The following is a 22230-nucleotide window of genomic DNA, read 5'->3' as shown; positions in this document are numbered from 1 at the left end:
CAGGGTGGATGTGGAGAGGATGTTTCCTCTTGTGGGAGAATCTAGAACTCGGGGTCACTGTTTAACAATAAGGGGTCACTCATTCCAAACGGAGATGAGGAGAAATGTTTTCTCTCAGAGGGGTTGAGTCTCTGGAACTCTCGTCCTCAGAAGGCAGTTTGAGTGTCTTAAAAATATACAGACAGCTAGATAGATTTTGATTAACGATGGGGGTGAAAGGTTATCAGGGGGTCAGCAGGAAGATGAGGTTGAAGCATGTTCAATCAGCAGTCAAACATTTTGGGTACAGGACATTCCAATGCATGTTAGATTGGTTCATGCCGAGTATTAAGGATGGGTCCCTCTGGGAGTGTTTTGATCGATCACCAGAGCAGTTCAAGAGTCAATGAATAATTCTACTTGAGGCAGTCAGATTCAGGAAGCCAGCTTGCAAGTCTATCAGACAGGGACAGGAGTAGTTCCAGTTTAAGATTAAAACATTGGAGAAAGAACTGAGGGGAGCAGACTTGAAGTAAAAAAGGCTGTTGGGGCAAAGGTATCCATTTTGGAGCAGTAATGCTCTGCTCTGCTTGGCAATAGATCTTAAATTTCTTGTGAGCCAGTGTTTGAGCGTCACCCTGTCCTTTCACACTCTGGGACTGGGAACAGTGGGTTGTCACACTGCCCTTTCACATTCTGGGACTGGGTACAGTGGGTTATCACACTGCCCTTTCACACTCTGGGACTGGGTACAGTGGGTTATCACACTGTCCTTTCACACTCTGGGACTGGGTACAGTGGGTTATCACACTGTCCTTTCACACTCTGGGACTGGGTACAGTGGGTTATCACACTGTCCTTTCACACTCTGGGACTGGGTACAGTGGGTTATCACACTGTCCTTTCACACTCTGGGACTGGGTACAGTGGGTTATCACACTGTCCTTTCACACTCTGGGACTGGGTACAGTGGGTTATCACACTGTCCTTTCACACTCTGGGACTGGGAACAGTGGGTTATCACACTGTCCTTTCACACTCTGGGACTGGGTACAGTGGGTTATCACACTGTCCTTTCACACTCTGGGACTGGGTACAGTGAGCTATCACACTGTCCTTTCACACTCTGGGACTGGGTACAGTGGGTTATCACACTGTCCTTTCACACTCTGGGACTGGGTACAGTGGGTTATCACACTGTCCTTTCACACTCTGGGACTGGGTACAGTGGGTTATCACACTGTCCTTTCACACTCTGGGACTGGGTACAGTGGGTTATCACACTGTCCTTTCACACTCTGGGACTGGGTACAGTGGGTTATCACACTGTCCTTTCGCACTCTGGGACTGGGTACAGTGGGTTATCACACTGTCCTTTCACACTCTGGGACTGGGTATGGTGGATTATCACACTGTCCATTCACACTCTGGGACTGGTTACGGTGGGTTATCACACTGCCCTTTCACACTCTGGGACTGGGTACAGTGGGTTATCACACTGCCCTTTCACACTCTGGGACTGGGTACAGTGGGTTATCACACTGTCCTTCCACACTCTGGGACTGGGTACAGTGGGTTATCACACTGTCCTTTAACACTCTGGGACTGGGTACAGTGGGTTATCACACTATCCTTTAACACTCTGGGACTGGGTACAGTGGGTTATCACACTGTCCTTTCACACTCTGGGACTGGGTACAGTGGGTTATCACACTGTCCTTTCACACTGTGGGACTGGGTACAGTGGGTTATCACACTGCCCTTTCACACTCTGGGACTGGGTACAGTGGGTTATCACACTGTCCTTTCACACTCTGGGACTGGGTACAGTGGGTTATCACACTGTCCTTTCACACTCTGGGACTGGGTACAGTGGGTTATCACACTGACCTTTCACACTCTGGGGCTGGGTACAGTGGGTTATCACACTGTCCTTTCACACACTGGGACTGGGTACAGTGGGTTATCACACTGTCCTTTCACACTCTGGGACTGGGTACAGTGGGTTATCACACTGTCCTTTCACACTCTGGGACTGGGTACAGTGGGTTATCACACTCTGGGACTGGGTACAGTGGGTTATCACACTGTCCTTTCACACTCTGGGACTGGGTACAGCGGGTTATCACACTGCCCTTTCACACTCTGGGACTGGGTACAGTGGGTTATCACACTGTCCTTTCACACTCTGGGACTGGGTACAGTGGGTTATCACACTGTCCTTTCACACTCTGGGACTGGGTATGGTGGGTTATCACACTGTCCTTTCACACTCTGGGACTGGGTACAGTGGGTTATCACACTGTCCTTTCACACTCTGGGACTGGGTATGGTGGGTTATCACGCTGTCCTTTCACACTCTGGGACTGGGTGGTACAGTGGGTTATGACACTGTCCTTTCACACTCTGCGACTGGGTACAGTGGGTTATCACACTGTCCTTTCACACTCTGGGACTGGGTACAGTGGGTTATCACACTGTCCTTTCACACTCTGGGACTGGGTATGGTGGGTTATCACACTGTCCTTTCACACTCTGGGACTGGGTACAGTGGGGTATCACACTGTCCTTTCACACTCTGGGACTGGGTACAGTGGGTTATCACACTGTCCTTTCACACTCTGGGACTGGGTACAGTGGGTTATCACACTGTCCTTTCACACTCTGGGACTGGGTACAGTGCCTTATCACACTGGGTTGATTGTGTTGCTGGAACATTCCATTTGTAGTATGTACAAGTTGCTTGTTAAATCTTTCCGGTAAACCTCTTGTGAATAATCTCTTCTTATCCAATATCTGAAAGAGAACCTACTACCTCTTGTATGTCTGACCTGAAGGTTGCTCTTATCCTACACTATATGGTTGACTCTTCATATCTTGATGATGGGCTATTAGTATTGTCCTTGCTTATGTTGGGGTCGATTCTCCGATATGGAGCCCAAGTGTTCGCGCCATCGTGAACACCGTTGCGTTTCACGATGGCGCGGACCGGGCCGAAGAATCGCCACTCGCCGTTTGCGGCGATTCTCCAATCTGCCTGCCGCGATTCGCACGGCGCTGGTTTCGGGAGGTGGGAGAATCGCGTTCGGGGAAGCGCGGCGTGATTCGCACAGCACTGGTTTCGGGGGGGTGGGAGAATCTCGTGCGGGGGTCGGGGAAGCGTGGCGCGATTCGCGCTGCTCCCCAGTGTTTCTCCCACCCGGCGTGGAGGGGGGGGGGGGAATACCGCCCATTGTCATTGTGCCCTGCGATTTTAAAAGAAGGATGTTGATTGAGATCTGACCAGGATTGGTCAATATGCACTTCTTTCTCTTTTCAGAGACGCAGCTAGAGGCGGATGGCACAGCTAACATTCACTTCAGGTACAGCACCATCACTCCACCAGCATCTCCCGATCCAACCGAAGAAAGCTCGCAAACCTATCTGGATGAGAGGATCCAGATTCCAGACGATAGTTCGGTGAGAATTATTTTGCATTTATTCCGACACCCTGAGCTTGTACACGGTCAATTCCAGCCCCACGTGACCTGGAATTAACCAATAATTTAATGAAAATTCCCAAGGTCTTTGGCCTTTGGCTGCCCAATAATTACAGTCACCAGTTTGTAAATGTAAACACAACCCTATTTATTTATAACCAGACTATAATGAAAAATGCAGAAAATACAACTGCTTAACTATTATCTGATTCCCCACTTTAACTTGCCCACACACAAGACAGACAAACGCAGAGGGGAGGAAAGGGGTAAAAAAAATCATAAGTAAAAGGATAAAAACAGTCTTTGTTTCAGATTTCAAACTTTTGAAAAGTTTGAAAACAAACTTTTCAAACTTTGCTTTCAGTTCGAGGGTTTTTATCAATGATTCATTCAGGTCTCTGTAGTTTCAGAAACACAGCACTCACAGCCTTTCCAGAGAGAGAGAGCAGGTCCTTGTCTTTGTCCACAGCCAGTAATGGTTTTCCTCTAGATTCATTCATTCAGGTTCTCTGCAGTTCCAGAAATACAGCACTCTCAGTCTTTCTGGAGACAACACTGAGGAGAGATAGGTAGGACCGTGTCCTTGTTCATATCCCTGTACTGCCAGGAGTCAAACTGAGTTCCTTGGGTCTCTGAAAATCATTCCACTTAGGCCAGATCCAAGCACCACCTAGAACATAGAACAGTACAGCACAGAACAGGCCCTTCGGCCCTCGATGTTGTGCCGAGCCATGATCACCCTACTCAAACCCACGTATCCACCCTGTACCCGTAACCCAACAACCCCGCCCCCCCCCCCCTCCTTAACCTTACTTTTTAGGACACTACGGGCAATTTAGCATGGCCATTCCACCTAACCCGCACATCTTTGGACTGTGGGAGGAAACCGGAGCACCCGGAGGAAACCCACGCACACACGGGGAGGACGTGCAGACTCCACACAGACAGTGACCCAGCCGGGAATCGAACCTGGGACCCTGGAGCTGTGAAGCATTTATGCTAACCACCATGCTACCCCACCTGTTACTGGGCAGAGTACGGCCTTTTGGCCAATTCATTGATCAACCAATTAATCAAACAGAGTACCATCCCATGTCTCTCTGGTACCGAAAGGTCTGAAACTCCTGTTCAAACGAGCAGAGAGGAGCAGAGTATTCTCTCTTGTAACTTATGAATTCCACTTTCTCTTTGCTGCTGTACTTAAAGATACATGTCCATTAATCATCCATGGATCGGGGTGGCATGCGGCGCAGTGGTTAGCACTGGGACAACGGCGCTGAGGACCCAGGTTCGAATCCTAGCCTTCGATCATTGTCCGTGTGCACATTCTCTGTAGTTTCAGAAACACAGCACTCTCAGCCTTTCCGGAGAGAGAGAGCAGGTCCTTGTCTTTGTCCACAGCCAGTAATGGTTTTCCTCTAGATTCATTCATTCAGGTTCTCTGCAGTTCCAGAAATACAGCACTCTCAGTCTTTCTGGAGAAAACACTGAGGAGAGATAGGTAGGACCGTGTCCTTGTTCATATCCCTGTAATTGCACATTCTCCCCGTGTCTGCGTGGGTCTCGCCCCCACAACCCAAAGATGTCCAGAGTAGGTGGATTGGCCACGCTAAATTGCCTCTTAATTGGAAAAAAAATAATTGGGTACTCTAAATTTAAAAAAAAAAATCATCCATGGATCAAAAATGATAAACGGCAAATTAAAAGAAAGGGGAAATAAGGGAATAAACAGCAAGGGTCCTTGCATACCTCCTGCCCGAAAATAATGCAACATCCGAGCACAAATGTTTTATTGAGGTTTGCAAGACACAAATCACAAACACATATCTATCCCCAGCGTACAAGTTCCCTTCCCAGTCTCTACATTGGTAACTAGAAAGCCCTTAAAACCCGTGACCAAGACAACGTCCAGGAATTTGTGCAACTTTAACATTGAGCTACTGCAACAATAAACACCAACAAAATCATTTTGCGTTCTAGGCTTTAAACATCTCTATAAATGCAAGCAGAGTATGGTCCGTATAAACTAAGCTTTGTTTATTGTCATGTCGGACATAAACCTCAACGTGCTGAAGGCCCAGTATCAATGCTGAGGCTTCCTTTTCAAAGGTAGAATAATTTATTTGGCATGGACTTAGTTTTAAAAAAAATATACCATTGTCATCTCTATTTCTGCAACATCATCTTGTAGTAGCATGCCCCCTCAGGGCACTGGCGTCTGTGGCCATTTTCCGTGGTTTGGAAAAGTCCAGGGCGGGCGCCATTGCTTCGCCCACTGACGTGGCCTTCAATCTCTCAAACTCTATGTTCTGTGGACCACAGCCTTTTCACTTGATTCCACAATATACCCAACATGCACTATATTTCAGTCTCTAACTGAGCCAGTCTCTGGTTTTGGTGAGACAGATGTGGCTTTATTGGTTCAGAGTGTCTTATGTCTACACTATGATTAGTTAATGGAATCCCCTCTGGTGTTTACTTTGAACTCTGTCTACACTCTTTCAGTATATTTATTATACCTTCTCTCTGTTCTTCTCCTGTTGATAGGTTTTCATCTTTGGTTTTAGAACCCCCTCTGATATCTTCAAACAGTGCCTCGTCGTCACCCTTTCTTCAAAGGCAACGTGCTTCCCTTTGTCCAGTTTCTGACTGACTGTCCAAATTAGAGAGGACCCCCCTGAATTACTAATTATTAGTAATTATTATAAGAACTAATTATTAATTAGTTTCTTCTGCATTTCTGTCGCTTTCTGTCTCTCGGGTAATGCCGCCAGTCTTTTCTGATTGTCAAATTAATGTTTATCCAAATTCTGAGAATCTTCGCCAGTAGAACTGCAAGCAGTATTGTCAATGCTGAGCAAAATATTTGGGTTCTTTTTAATGAATAAATACTCTCAACCCCTCCAGCTCTGCATTCTCTCTTTTTCTTCACATGGTTACTTTCAGCATCAAGTACATCTGAGGGTTCAATCCTCCGAGTTGGTTGGCTGCATATGCACCATTCTTTGTTTTACAGTCTTTACCTCACAACCCTTATCTCCATTTAGTAATACAGACTGTGCTTCACAGATTTCAACTTATTTTTGCTTTCAGAATCAGAGGATGGCACGGAATAGGCTCCATGAACCTTTTGTGTTTTTTTAACAGATGTGGTTGCAGAATCGCCACATGTTCTCCATCCACCTTCCTCTTAATTTTCAAACGGCATTGATTACTGATTATTTCATCTCCTTTGCTATTGGCTTCCTTTACCTTGAAGAGGCACCGTGGACCTTTAAAAGGATGTGGGTTAATCAACTGTAGCTTGGTGCCACTTCACAGTCCTTGCTGTCCTCGTCCTGACTAACTGATTGCATGCTATCATCTATATTTCCCTTCAAAACAGCAATGCTCTGGGAAATATTTGCACCTGAAGTGAATGGTTTACTGCAGGAGGCACAAACATATCATCACTGGATTCCGTTCTAAGATTAAGCTCCTCTCTAATTTCTGGCAGCTCCCCTCTCAATTCCAGGCCTTAAGCTGGAGGTCTCTCTTTTGCTTTTTCCTCTCTCTCTAATTCCAATCTCCTCATTTTAATTTCCATCTCCCATTTCTTTTTCTATTCTTTTTTATTTCCCTTCATGCTTCAACTGAAACCGAATTCTCGCCAGCTCAGCTTTCGCACCAGACGCTTTCCTTGCTGCTACACTGCATCGAGGGCTCTCCTATGTTCCGAGCATTTCTTTCAATTTAAATGTTGAGCAATCGTGTCAGTTATCTCCATCTTCCTAGCTCGAGCTGGTATCTCTACTTCTGAGTCCCCTGCCAATTTGACTAGCATGTGTTTTTGAAGCTCTTTAAAACAATTTGCCATTTCTGGGATGTGGCCGTCGCTGGCTAGACCAGTATTTATTGCCCATCCCTAATTGCCCTTGAGAAGGTGGGGGTGAGCCGCCTTCTTGAACCGCTGCAGTCCATGTGGTGTAGGTACACCCACAGTGCTGTTAGAGAGGGAATTCCAGGATGTTGCCCCAGCGACAGTGAAGGAACGGCCGATATATTTCCCAGTCAGGATGGTGAGTGACTTGGAGGGGAACCTCCAGGTGGTGGGGTTCCCAGGTATCTGCTGCCCTTGTCCTTCTAGATGGTAGTGGTCGTGGGTTTGGAAGGTGCTGCCTAAGGAACCTTGGTGAGTTACTGCAGTGCATCTTGCACATGGTACACACAAGGGGGAGCAATCAAACGGGGTGTTTTGTCCTGGATGGTGTTGAGCTTCTTGAGTGTTGTTGGGGCTGCACTCATCCAGGCAAGTGGAGAGTATTCCATCACACTCCTGACTTGTGCGTTGTAGATGGTGGACAGGCTTTGGGGGGTCAGGAGGTGAGTTACTCTCCGCAGGATTCCCAGCCTCTGCCCTGGTAGCCACAGTATTAATGTGGCTGGGTACAGTTCAGTTTGTGGTCAATGTTAACCCCCAGGATGTTGATTGTGGGGGATTCAGCGATGGTAATGTCATTGAATGTCATGGGGTGATGGTTAGATTCTCTTATTGGAGATGCTCATTGCCTGACACTTGTGTGGTGCGAATGTAACTTGCCACTTGTCAGCCCCAAGCCTGGATATTGTTCAGGTCTTGCTGCATTTGGAGTCATCAGCAAACATCCCCACTTCTGACCTTATGATGGAAGGAAGGTCATTGATGAAGCAGCTGAAGATGGTTGGGCCTAGGACACTACCCTGAGGAACTCCTGCAGTGATGTCCTGGAGCTGAGATCATTGATCTCCAACCACCACAACCATCTTCCTTTGTGCCGGGTATGACCCCAACCAGCGGAGAGTTGATTCCCATTGACTCCAGTTTAGCTCGGGCTCCTTGATGCCACACTCGGTCAAATGCTGCCTTGGTGCCAAGGGCAGTCACTCTCACCTCACCTCTTCAGCTCTTTTGTCCATGTTTGAACCAAGGCTGTAATGAGGTCAGAGCTGAGTGACCCTGGCTGAACCCAAACTGAGGGTCCGTGAGCAGGTTATTGCTGAGTAAGTGCCGCTTGATAGCCCTGTTGATGAGTCCTTCATCGCTTTACTGATGACGGAGAGTAAACTGATAGGGCGGTAATTGGCTGGGTTGGATTTGACCTGTTCCTTGTGTACAGGACACACCTAGGCAATTTTCCACATTGCCAGGTAGATGCCAGTGTTGTAGCTGCACTGGAACAGCTTGGCTAGGGGCGTGGCAAGTTCTGGAGCACAAGTCTTCAGTACTATTGCTGGGATATTGTCAGGGCCCATAGCCTTTGCAGTATCCAGTGCCTTCAGCTGTTTCTTGATATCACGTGGAATGAATCGTATTGGCTGAAGACTGACATCTGTGAAACTAGGGACCTCCGGAGGAGACGGAGATGGATCATCCACTCGGCACTTCTGGCTGAAGATTATTGCGAATGCCTCAGTCTTGTCTTTTGCACTGATGTGCTGGGTTCCTCCATCATTGAGGATGGGGATAGTTGTGGAGCCTCCTCCTCCAGTGAGTTGTTTAATTGGCCACCACCATTCACGGCTGGATGTGGCAGGACTCCAGAACTTAGATCTGATCTGTTCGTTGTGCAATCGCTTAGCTCTGTCTATTACTTGCTGCTTATGCTGTTTGACACACAAGTAGTCCCGAGCTGTAGCTTCACCAGGTTGACACCCCATTTTTCAGTATGCCTGATGCTGCTCCTGGCATGCTCTCCTGCACTCTTCATTGAACCAGGGTTGATCCCCTGGCTTGGTGGCAATGGCAGAGTGGGAGATATGCTGGGCCATGAGGTTATAGATTGTGGTTGAATATAATTCTGCTGCTGCTGATGGCCCACAGCACCTCATGGATGCCCAGTCTGGAGTTGCTAGATCTCGAAGTCTATCCCATTTAGCACGGTGGTAATGCCACACAACACAATGGACGGTATCCTCAATGTGAAGACGGGACTTTGTCTCCACAAGGACTGTGCGGTGGTCACTCCTACCGATACTGTCATGGACAGATGCATCTGCAGCAGGCAGGTTGGTGAGGATGAGGTCAAGTATGTTTTTCCCTCTTCTTGGTTCCCTCACCACCTGCTGCAGTCCCAGTCTAGCAGCGATGTCCTTTAGGACCCGGCCAGCTCGGTCTGTGGTGGGGTAACTGAGCCACTCTTGGTGATGGACATTGAAGCCCCCGACCCAGAGTATGTTCTGTGCCCTCGCCACCCTCAGTGCTTCCTCCAAGTGGTGTTCAACATGGAGGAGTACTGATTCATCAGCCGGTGCGTGGTAATCAGCAGGCGGTTTCCTTGCCCATGTTTAACCTGAAGCCATGAGACTTCATGGGGTCCAGAGTCGATATTGAGGACTCCCAGGGCAACTCCATCCTGACTGTATCCCACTGTGCTGTCCGCCACCTCTGCTGGGTCTGTCCTGCCGGTGAGGCAGGAAATACCCAGGAATGGTGATAGTGATGTCTGGGACGTTGTAAGGTACGATTCTGTGAGTATGATTGCATCAAGCTGTTCCTTGACTATTCTGTGGGACAGCTCTCCCAACTTTAGCACACACCCCCAGATGTTACTAAGGAGGACTTTGCAGGGTCGACAGGACTGGGTTCGTTTCCGGTGCCTGGGTCGATGCCTGGTGGCCCGTCCGATTTCATTCCATTGTGATTTATTTGTTGCAGTTTTTGATATATCTGAGTGTCTCGCCCGGCCATTTCCTAGGGCATTTCAGAGTCAACCACAATGCTGATATGGAGTCACATGTAGGCCAGACTGGATAAGGACGGCAGATTTCCTTCCCTATAGGATATTAGTGAACCAGATGGGTTTTTATAAAAATCGCCAATGGTTTCATGGCATCGTTAGACTTTTAATTCCAGATATTTTATTGACTTCAAATTCCATCACCTGCCGTGGTGGGATTCGAACCCAGATCATTATCCTGGGGTTCTGGATTACTAGTCCAGCGACAATGTCACAATGCAACCGCCTCCCCGATAAATAAACCAGAGACAAGTCATCCACCTGGAGAAAACCCTTTGCAGCAGACTAAACCTAGTGCACTGTTTTTATTTTTGTCTCCCTTCCCAAAGATCCCGGACCCAAGCCCCCAGATTAGGTTACCACACCCTGTGCTAGTGCGCAGTCAATTTCAGCCCCACTTGATCCGGAGTCACAGCACAAGTGAATTAACCAATAATTCTTATAAAAATACCCCAAATCTTTTACCCGATAAACAGTGATTTGGTTGTAAAGACCGAGAATATTACTGTAAAAAGAGACATTTTGAAGCTTTTCATCTTGGACTTATCAGGACACTTCACAAGAATACCAATATTAGGGGAAAACATCAATTTATACTGTTTGGGAAGAGTGCTGACTGTTTGGCAAGTGGACTCTGAATGGGAGAAGCATTGGAATGGAAAATGCACCAGTTGATGGTGACTGACAGTTAACTGCCAACACTGCAAGTCTGACTGACAATGTTAATGTGATTCCTCGATTGGACAGCATTTGCTAAATAATCCTCAGTGTACTACGAATTGCACTGACAAGCAATTTAAGATAGTCGGGCTCACAGTGTGCCCTATTTGCCTGTACTGGAAGCTACATCTATTAATGCATCCTGTCCTTCGCAGACAGAAAGAACATGTACACACATTGTGCCTTCTTCAGCTAAACAAAATAAGTGACAGCCTTTCGCCGATTCATTCCTCGGAGCAATGCAGTGAATATCAGTGTCCAGTTGCCTGGTTTAAATTTTAAACTTCTTGGCAGTTATCTGTTAGCCACCATCAACTGGTGCGTTCTCCATGGCAGAGTCTCTACCAATCAGAGTATACTTACCAACCGATCAGCACTTTCTTCTCATGCAGTATAAATTGTTGTTTTCCCTTACATTGGTGTGCTTGCGACTTGTCATGATGAGCGCAAGATCAAAAGCTTCAACATGTCTCTTCTCCAATAAATTGTCTTTTAGTCCTTTTGCCCGTCTTCTGCCTGATCCTTCTCTGAAAGTGCTTGTTCTTGCTGGGGCCTGAGTTCAGTCATATGTTATCATGTTACTCTTCAGCGGAGCCCTAACAGGCTATTTGTCTGCAGGAACAACAGATCCCATCTCAATGCTTTCCTGAGCGAAATGGATGAGTTCTAATAATGTGAAATACAGGATCATGACTCGGCCGCGAACTCCATGGAAGAGAGCCACTGAATCCGTCCGGACCAGCCTAGCTGTGGTCAGCTAATTTAGTACAGACCAGGGATTGAATCTGGCCCCTCACTGGTTTATAGACTCAGTAAGCTGTTAGAGAAGGCTCCACTTTAAGAGATGAAATACAAGTTAGATAAGTGGGCACAATGGGATCATTATGAGGATGTAAATTAAACTAACAAGTGTTGGGTAAAAATCCTAAAATGTTTGAGCTGAGCCCTCGATTCTGTTACTTGAGCTCTGTACTGGCTTCTTAGCTTCTTATTGTTCTTTGTTTAATGTTCCTCCCTAACAGGTAAAATGTTTGATGAACCAGGTTACTGTGATTCTAGTTAGACCGATCTGTCCCGCCCTCTATTGTTCTCTTTGAGGTCACAGTAGGTTTAATGTGCCATGTCTGGTGATGGATATTTGAAAGAGGAATCGACACTCTTTGTGAATCAGGTTATCTAATCCCTGAATCCAGCAGATCTGCAGTACTCCAGGGTTCAAACAGTCAGTGTCCTTTCAGCCTGGGTAGAGCCCTCTGGGAGGGCTGGGATTCTTTCCATGTGGGTCAGATAGCCCTGCAAGTCAATGCCACAAAAGGTAGGATGGTCGTGGTTGGGCAAGCAGTAAGAAGCCGCTCTGGTCCACTACTTCTTACTGGTTAAGGTGCAGAAGAGACGAGTAGACGTCCGACAGGAGGGGGAAGATTTCTCAGCTGTTGAATTGGAACTTTCTTTTTTTAAAAATAAATTTAGAGTACCCAATTATTTTTTTCCCAATTAAGGGGCAATTTAGTGTGGCTAATCCACCTACCCTGCGCATCTTTGGGTTGTGGGGGTGAAACCCGCGCAGGCACAGGGAGAATGTGCAAAGTCCAGGGCAGTGACCCAGAGCCGGGATCAAACCCGGGTCCTCAGCTTCGTAGTCCCAGTGCTAACCACTGCACCACGTGCGACCCCTGAATTGGAGCTTTCTTAGCATCGTGCTAGGTTTCCACACAGTTGACCAACATACATGCTTCACCTTCATTTACACAATATGATCTGAGAAGACTGCTGCTTTGGGCTAACGAAAGCCCCTTTGACTCGGAAATCACAAGATTGTGTTCAAGGCCCACCCCAGGATGTGTGTGTGTGCGTGCGCGCGCACACACAGTCTAGGCTGGCACTCCATAGTACTGAGGGTTTTCTGCACTGTTGGAACTGCCATCATACCGTTGAACTCTGGTCCCATCCCCATGTCCAGTTCCCGCTTCGAGAAGTGCAAGAAGTCCTACTGATGTTCTAGCCAACAGTTTCTCGCTCTAATATTGGGACGAATGTTGGCCAAGACACCAGGGGAACGCGGACAAATACGATTCATTCGTGATTGATCTTAATCATCCTGTCGTGCACCCATCTTTATTGACTTGATATCAAAACAGACTGCTAGAAACCCAATGTGCCTAAGTGACTGCTCTTTCTTTTTATCTGTAGACTCGGTTTAGCTTCCGGAAGCTCTGGGCATTTACAGGACCTGGGTTTCTTATGAGTATCGCATATCTGGACCCAGGAAATATTGAATCTGACCTGCAGTCCGGAGCTGTGGCAGGATTTAAGGTACATCCTTCACTCTTGGGGGAAAAATTCCCCATTGTGTGTTGACTTGTGTAAAATTCTGTGCACAATAAGTGCTCTGATCCGTACTGAAGAATTGTGTTTTCTGACGCACACAATGCTGGCTCTCGGCCCTGACTGTTAGCCAAACACTTGGTTTGAGGAGTTTGTCGGTGATATTTAGTGACTCGTGGTCAGTTCTGTACCCGTGCCAACTAATATCCAGCTCATGTGACATAACTTTAAAATCCTTTTACACGTGCAACGTACAGACTTTCTAAATTGGCGTAAAATGTTTTGGTGTATTCTGAGGTGCTAATGTCTATCTGTAGCCACTCTTTGATAGTGGAGCAATGTTTAGGGCAGTGCTGTGAATGTATTCATGTGGACCTTGTTGTGTTCTTTCTATGTAGCTGCTGTGGATCTTGCTGACAGCTACCATTATAGGGCTGCTGCTGCAGCGCCTGGCTGCCCGCTTAGGAGTGGTAACTGGGATGCATCTTGCTGAGGTCTGCCACCGGCAGTATCCTAAGGTACGTGTTATAGTTCAAGTTCAACGTAAAATGCATTTCACAACAGGCATCTATGCGAGGTGAGAACTGAAAGGAAAATGCAATTTATCCACCAAACTTTTCCCTCATTGATAAATTAAACCACTTATCGATAGTAATACGTAGAACATACAGTGCAAAAGGAGGCCATTCGGCCAATCGAGTCTGCACCGACCCACTTAAGCCCTCACTTCCACCCTATCCCAATAACCCCTCCTAACCTTTTTGGACACTAAGGGACAATTTATCATGGTCAATCCACCTAACGTGCACGTCTTTGGACCGTGGGAGGTAACCGGAGCACCCGGAGGAAACCCACGCTGACACGGGGAGAACGTGCAGACTCCACACAGACAGTGACCCAGCGGGGAATCAAACCTGGGACCCTGGTGCTGTGAAGCCACAGTGCTAGCCACTGTGCTGCCGTGCTGCCCCGTATGCATCTCTCCACCGTAGCCTTCTCTGGTGGTTTGACCTTCCCTGCTCCAATATTGATTAAATAGGAAGTGTCTGTGCTGACCCTCTGAAGGAGCATTCTACCTAGTACCACGCCCCCTGCCTTTTCCTAGTAACCCTGCACATTCTTCCTTTCAGATAATGGTTTGAAAGCAAATAAATTTATTTTTTAAATTTAGAGTACCCAATAATTTTTTTCCGATTGAGGGGCAATTTAGCACGGCCAATCCACCTACCCTGCACATCTTTGGGTTGTGGGGGCAAAACCCACGCAGACACGGGGAGAATGTGCAAACTCCACACGGACAGTGACCCAGAGCCGGGATTGAACCCGGGTCCTCGGAGCTGTGAGGCGGCAGTGCTAACCACTGCGCCACCGTGCCGCCCTCCTCATGATTTTAAACATCTCGATCAAATCCCCTCTCAACCTTCTGCAAGGAGAATAGTCCCAGTTCCTCCAATCTATTTCAGTAGCCGAAGTTTCTCATCCCTGGAACCAGTCCCCTGAATTTTTTTTTCACTCTCTCTAAAGCCTTCACAGCCTTCCTGAAGTGTGGGGCCCAGATCTGGACACAACACTTCAGTAGAGGCAGAACTAGTGTTTTATACAAGTTTAATATAACCTCCTTGCTCTTGTACCCTCTGCCCCTATTAACAAAGCCCAGGATAGTATATGCTTCACTAGCCACACTCTGAATCTGTCCTGCACCTTCCATTTATACGCATATACACCCAGGTCTCTCTACTCCCGTTTTACAGTTGGATCCTTTATTTTATATTGTCTCGACACGTTCCTCCTACCAAAATGCATCACTTCGCAATTCTCTGCATTAAATTTCATCACTTGTCTTGTCTGCCTATTCCACCAACCCTGTCTGTCCTTTTTGAAGTTCTAAACTCCTGGCTCACAATACTTCCAAGTTTCATGTTGGGATCTCTCCACTCAAGTTTATTCCCCTGCCACAGCATTGAAACAGCACTAATCAAGGTGCCAGATGACCTCCAATGTGAATATGGTGTGTCATTCCTCCTTTAGCATAGTCAACTAGGCCATTATACAGCTCAGTGGGATTGTCGCTACTTGGCTTCCAGCCTTGCCTATCCCATCGTGGTCAGAACATGTCCCGCAGTGGCTTTTCAACTGAGCATGGGGAGGACTGCAGCCATCCTCTGGCCTACACCAAAAGCTGTGTTTCCTCACTGCTGATTTACATCGATCCAGCCCATTGTTTGGCGCTGAATGAGACCGTTCACAACCTCAGCATATCTTCTCGATCACAGAGACCATCTGCTTCCACCTTTATAACATCGTCCGTCTTCACCCATGCTTCAGCTAGGCTGTGTAAAAACCTCTGTCCATGCCTTTTGTCACCTCACATACTCCAACGCTCTTCTGGCCTCCCATTGTCCACCATCCATACATTTCAGCTCATCCAAAGTTTTGCCCGTGTTCGAACTCAAACCAAGTCCCGCTTACCCATTCCTGATATGTAAAATTTTTTTAAATCCTTGTTTTCAAATACCCCGATAATTACCCTCTCCCTGTCTCTGTGATGTCCTCCAGCCGCACAGCCCTCTGGGATATCTGTGCTTCTCTAACCTTATGGATGCCCCCAATTTTAGCGTTCCACTAATTGTGGCTGGGCATTTGGATGCCAAGTCCCTGAACTCTGAAATTCTCTCCTGAAGCCTCTCTTCCTCTCCTTCAGTTAAGACCCTCTTTAAAACCTACCTCTTTGACCAAACTTCTGGTCATCCACAATATCTCCTCCTTTAGCTAAGAGTCCGTTTGTTCCATGATTACTCCTCAGAAGTGCCTTTTTTATGTTAAAGGTGCTTTGTACATGCTCGTTGTTTTTCTAATAGTATTTGCATTGTGAATGTTTCAGGCCCCGCGGATTGCTCTGTGGCTGATGGTGGAACTGGCAATCATTGGCTCAGACATGCAGGAAGTGATCGGATCGGCTATAGCTATTAACCTGCTGTCTGCTGGAAGGTAAAGTACCATCGCTTCAACTGAAGCAAGGCTATGGGGCAGCACGGTAGCACAAGTGGATAGCACTGTGGCTTCACAGCGCCAGGGTCCCAGGTTTGATTTCCCGCTGGGTCACTGTCTGTGCGGAGTCTGCACGTTCTTCCCGTGTCTGGGTGGGTTTCCTCCCACAGTCCAAACATGTGCAGGTTAGGTGGATTGGCCATGATAAATTGCCCTTACTGACCAAAAAGGTGAGATGGGGTTATTGGTTTACCGAGATAGGGTGGAAGTGAGGGCTTAAGTGGGTCAGTGTAGACTCAATGGGCCGAATGGCCTCCTGCACTGTATGTGCTATGTAACTAGGGTAAATTGCAATGGCCGTCTGCTCTGTTTGCAGGGGTACTATGTGAAACGGCTTTGGAAAGTCTTGAGCTAGTTGTTAATGGACTGAACCCACAGTTTTCCCTAATTCAGCAGTAATTTCCCTCATTCAAGATTTCCCTAATTCAGCAGTAATTATCAACCTCGCTCAGAGAAGTAAAGGCAATAGATGGGAGTGCGAAATGGAAATAAGTACTTCCATGAAGCAGGAGGAGGTGCCTGAGAGTGGGGCTGAAACAAGCTGATGAGAGAAAATAGAGGATGGTTTATGCTGTTTGTGTGTGTGTGTGTGTGTGTGCGGTACCTGTCCTGGGAGTGTTTGATGGGGACAGTGTAGAGGGAGCTTTACTCTGTATCTAACCCCGTGCTGTACCTGTCCTGGGAGTGTTTGATGGGGACAGTGTAGAGGGAGCTTTACTCTGTATCTAACCCCGTGCTGTACCTGTCCTGGGAGTGTTTGATGGGGGCAGTGTAGAGGGAGCTTTACTCTGTATGTAACCCCGTGCTGTACCTGTCCTGGGAGTGTTTGATGGGGACAGTGTAGAGGGAGCTTTACTCTGTATCTAACCCCGTGCTGTACCTGTCCTGGGAGTGTTTGATGGGGACAGTGTAGAGGGAGCTTTACTCTGTATCTAACCCCGTGCTGTACCTGTCCTGGGAGTGTTTGATGGGGACAGTGTAGAGGGAGCTTTACTCTGTATCTAACTCCGTGCTGTACCTGTCCTGGGAGTGTTTGATGGGGGCAGTGTAGAGGGAGCTTTACTCTGTATCTAACCCCGTGCTGTACCTGTCCTGGGAGTGTTTGATGGGGGCAGTGCAGAGGGAGCTTTACTCTGTATCTAACCCCGTGCTGTACCTGTCCTGGGAGTGTTTGATGGGGACAGTGTAGAGGGAGCTTTACTCTGTATCTAACCCCGTGCTGTACCTGTCCTGGGAGTGTTTGATGGGGACAGTGTAGAGGGAGCTTTACTCTGTATCTAACCCCGTGCTGTACCTGTCCTGGGAGTGTTTGATGGGGACAGTGTAGAGGGAGCTTTACTCTGTATCTAACCCCGTGCTGTACCTGTCCTGGGAGTGTTTGATAGGGACAGTGTAGAGGGAGCTTTACACTGTATCTAACCCCGTGCTGTACCTGTGCTGGGAGTGTTTGATGGGGACAGTGTAGAGAGAGATTTTCTCTGTATCTAACCCTGTGCTATGCCTGTTGTGGGAGTGTTTGATGTTAACATTGGCTGCTTGCAATCTGCGGCAATGATAATGTTATGCTTGTGTATTCTTTTTTTTTTTTAAATTGTTTTTATTAAAGCTTTTTCCAACCAGAATTTTTACATAACAGAAAAATAAATGAAAAATGTTTAACAAAACTAGGTGGCTGTTATCCCCCCATCACCCTGTTCTGCTGACATTTTATTGCTCCCCTAGAAAGTCGAACGGTTGGCACCGCCTGGAGATCCCCAGCAAGGACCCTTTCAAGGCGAACTTTATTCGCTCCAGGCTGAGGAACCCAGCCATGTCACTAATCCAGGTCTCCACGCTCGGGGGTTTCGAGTCTCTCCACATTAACAAGATCCGTCTCTGGGCTACCAGGGAGGCAAAGGCCAACACCTCGGCCTCTTTCGCTTCCTGCACTCCCGGATTCTCCGACACCCCAAAGATCGTTATTGTTGGACTCGGCTCCACCCGCGTGTCCAAAATCCTGGACATAGCCCTCGCAAAGCCCTGCCAGAATTCTTTAAGCGCCGGGCGTGCCCAAAACATATGGACATGGTCCGTTGGACTCCCTGCACATCTCGCGCACCTGTCCTCCACCCCAAAGAACTTGCTCATTCTCGCCGTCGTCATGTGAGCCCAGCGCACCACCTTAAACTGAATTAAACTGAGGTCTGGCGCATGATGTGGGCGAATTCACCCTGCCCAGGGCATCAGCCCACAGGCCCTCCTCTAGCACCTTGCCCAGCTCCTCCTCCCACTTGCCCTTCAGCTCCTCCACTGAGGCTTCCTGCGCCTCCTGCAGCTCCTGGTATATGTCCGACACCTTCCCCTCTCCTACCCAGATGCCAGACACTACCCTGTCCTGTATCCTTCGAGGGGGGTAGCCGCGGAAATGTCCGCACCTGTTTTTTGAGAAAGTCCCGGACCTGGAGGTATCTGAAGGCATTCCCCGGGGGCAGGCCGAACTTCTCCTCCAGCGCCTGCACGCTGGGGAAAGTCGTCCCACCTATAAACAGGTCTCCCATCCTTCTAATGCCTGCCCTATACCAGCCTTAGAACCCCCCCCCCCCCCCCCACCCCCGTCTATCCTGCCTGGAGCAAATCTATGGTTGTTCCGTATCGGGGTCCAAACTGAGGCCCTCTCGCTCCTGTGCCTCCTCCACTGACCCCATACCCTCAGTGCCGCCGCCACCACGGGCTTGTGGTGTATCGTGCCGGCAAGAACGGCAGCGGTGCCGTTACCAGTGCCCCTAGACTGGTGCCTTTGCATGACGCCGCCTCTAGCCGTCCCCTCCTCCATTACCCATTTCCTAATCATGGCCACATTAGCCGCCCAATAGTAGCTACAGAAGCTCGGCAATGCCAACCCCCCCCCCCCCCCCCCCCCCGCCCGCTACGCTCCAAAAACAGTCTTTTGACCTGCGGGGTTTTATTTGCCCACACAAACCCCGTGATAATCCTGTTCACCCGCTTGAAGAAGGATTTGGGGATGAAGATGGGAAGGCACTGAAAGACGAACAGGAATCTGGGGAGAACCATCATCTTCACAGTCTGCACTCTTCCCGCCAGGGAAAGCGGGAGCATGTCCCACCTTTTAAAGTCTCCCTCCATCTGCTCTACAAGCCGGGATAGATTGAGCCTGTGTACGGCATCCCAGTTCCTAGCCACCTGTATACCTAAATATCGAAAGCTCCTCTCCACTATCTTGAGCGGGAGCTCCCCCAGTCTCTCCTCCTGACCCCTGGCGTGGATTACAAACAGCTCACTTTTCCCCATGTTCAACTTGTACCCCGAAAAGCTCCCAAAGTCCCCCAGTATCCGCATGACCTCCCCCATCCCCTGTAGCGAGTCCGAAATATACAATAGCAGGTCATCCGCGCTCCCCCCCCCCCCTAGGACCAGCCCCCTCCAGTTCCTCGAAGTCCTCAGCGCGATGGCCAACGGCTCAATTGCCAGGGCAAATAGTAACGGGGACAGGGGGGCAACCCTACCTCGTCCCTCGGTACAGCCTGAAATACTCTGACCTCAGCCGGTACGTGGATACACTTGCTACGGGGGCCTGATGTAGTAGCTTAACCCACCCTCTGAATCCCTCCCCGAAGCCAAACCTACCTAACACTTCCCACAGGTACCCCCACTCCACCCTGTCAAAGGCTTTCTTTGCATCCATTGCAGCCACTACTTCTACGCCTCCCCTCCCTCCGAGGGCATCATAATAATATTCAAGAGCCTCCTCACATTTGTGTTCAGTTGCCTGCCCTTGACGAAACCCGTCTGGCCCTCCTCAATCACTCCCGGGACGCAGTCCTCTATTCTGGTAGCCAGAATGTTTGTCAACAATTTGGCATCTACATTCAGGAGTGATATCGGCCTGTGGGACCCACATTGAAGCAGAACCTTCTCCGTCTTCAAAATGAGCGAGATCAGTACCTGCGCCATCGTCAGGGGGAGGGCTCCTCTCTCCTTTGCCTCGTTAAAGATTCTTGGCAGGAGTGGGCTCAGTAGCTCCGAGAACTTCTTATTAAATTCTACAGTCGGTACCCGGGGCCTTGCCTGACTACATACTTGCCAGTCCCTTAACTATCTCCTCCAAGTCAATCGGGCCCCCAGTCCCTCCATCCGATCCTCGTCCACCCTTGGGAACCTCAATCGATCCATAAATTGCTTCATCCCTTCCCCTCCCCTCGGGGTTCTGACTCGTACAGCTTCCCGTAGAACACCTTGAAGATTTCATTGATCCTCTCTGGGCTCAACACCGTGTTACCTTCCTTATCCCTCACTCCCCTGATCTCCCTGGCCGCCTCTCTCCTGCGAAGTAGGTGCTCCAGCATCCTACTTGCTTTCTCCCCATACTCGTAGACTGCCCCTTTCACTTTCCTCAACTGTGCCTCCGCCTTCCCCGTGGTCAGCAAATCAAACTCCGCCTGTAATCTCCGGCGCTCCTTTAACAGCCTCCCCTCGGGGTTCTCTGCATACTTCCTGTCTAAACCTAAGTATCTCTCCCACCAGCCTCTCCGCCCTCTCCCCCAACTCTCTGTGGGACCCAATAGAGATTAACTCTCCCCTGATGACCGCCTTCATAGCCTCCCAAACCGTTGTTGCTGTTACCTCCCCTGTGTCATTCGTTGTCACATAATTCTGAATGCTCCTCCTTATCCACCCACCCACCTCTTCATCCGCCAGCAGCCCCACATCCAGTCTCCAGAGAGGGCGCTGCCCCCGCTCCGCCCCCCCAGTCGCAGGTCCACCCAGTGCGGGGCATTGTCCGAGACCGCAATGGCTGAATACTCGACCCCCTCCACCTTCGGGATTAACGCCCTGCTTAACACAAAGAAGTCAATCCGCGAGTACACTTTATGGACGTGGGAGAAAAAGGAGAACTCCTTCGCCCTTGGCTGCGTGAATCTCCACGGCCCCCCCCCCCCCCCCCCCATCTGATCCATGAACTCCCTCAGGGCCCAGGCCGCCGCCGGTCTCTTTCCCGACCTGGACTTAGACCGGTTCAGTGCCGGATCCAGGACTGTTAGAATCCCCCCCCCCCCCCCCCCCCCCCCCAATAATCAAGTTACTTGACTCCAAGTCCGGGTTTTTACCCAACATGTGCCTCACGAATTCCACGTCATCCCAGTTCGGGCATAGACATTCACTAACACCACCCGGGCCCTCTGCAGCTTGCCACTCACCATTATGGACCTATCCCCCTTGTCCACCACAATACTCCCTGCTTCGAATGCCACCCGTTTACTAACCAGAATTGCCACCCCTTTGAGTCTAGCCCCGAGTGGAACACCTGGCCCACCCATCCCCTCCTTAACCTCGTTTGGTCAGCGAGCTTTAAGTGCGTCTCCTGAAGCATGGCCACGTCTGCCTTTAATCCCTTTAAATGCGAGAACACGCAGGCCCTCTTGACCGGCCCGTTCAGGCCCCTCACATTCCACGTGAACAGCCTGGACAGGGGGTTGACACCCCCCCCCCCCCCCCCCCCCCCCCCCCGCCCCCCCCGCCGCCGACTAGCCATCTCCCTTTTTCGGCCAGCCACGTGCCCGCGCCCCCCGCTCGCTCCAGCCAGAGGTCCCCCAACCCAGCTCTCAATCTATCCCCAACAGTTGGCTCCCCTTCAGTCAGCAAAGCACCACCCCTTCCACCCCCCCATGCCAAGCACCCGCTTAGCACTGATTTCCCCCCCCCCCCCCCCCCCCCCCTCCCATTGCGCTTCCGTAAGTCAGCTGACCCATGCCGACCCGGCTGCTCCCGCCTCTATGTCCAACCGTACTATTGTCCACTTGTGTATTCTTTAACTTTACAGTAATCAGCCAGGCGACATTCGTGTGGTGTGAATGTTGTGATGTTTTTTTTAATATAAATTTAGATTACCCAATTATTTTTTCCAATTAAGGGGCAATTTAGCATGG

General features: G+C 49.1%; 1 protein-coding gene across 2 annotated transcripts in view; it reads left to right on the top strand.

Moving 5' to 3' along the window:
- slc11a2 (solute carrier family 11 member 2) overlaps positions 1-22230 on the top strand; it is a 67067-nt gene that overhangs the window by 7905 nt on the left and 36932 nt on the right. For both annotated transcript variants that reach the window (XM_038786355.1, XM_038786354.1), the window contains exons 3-6: positions 3299-3438; positions 13124-13246; positions 13657-13776; positions 16140-16246. In XM_038786355.1, coding sequence (XP_038642283.1) covers positions 3299-3438; positions 13124-13246; positions 13657-13776; positions 16140-16246 — 490 coding nt within the window. The remainder of the gene's footprint in view (positions 1-3298; positions 3439-13123; positions 13247-13656; positions 13777-16139; positions 16247-22230) is intronic.

Source organism: Scyliorhinus canicula, chromosome 28 (genome assembly GCF_902713615.1).
Source record: "Scyliorhinus canicula chromosome 28, sScyCan1.1, whole genome shotgun sequence".
Lineage (NCBI taxonomy): Eukaryota > Metazoa > Chordata > Chondrichthyes > Carcharhiniformes > Scyliorhinidae > Scyliorhinus > Scyliorhinus canicula.
The sequence above is the reverse complement of the archived record's forward strand: the minus strand, read 5'-3'. Positions and strand labels throughout refer to the sequence as shown.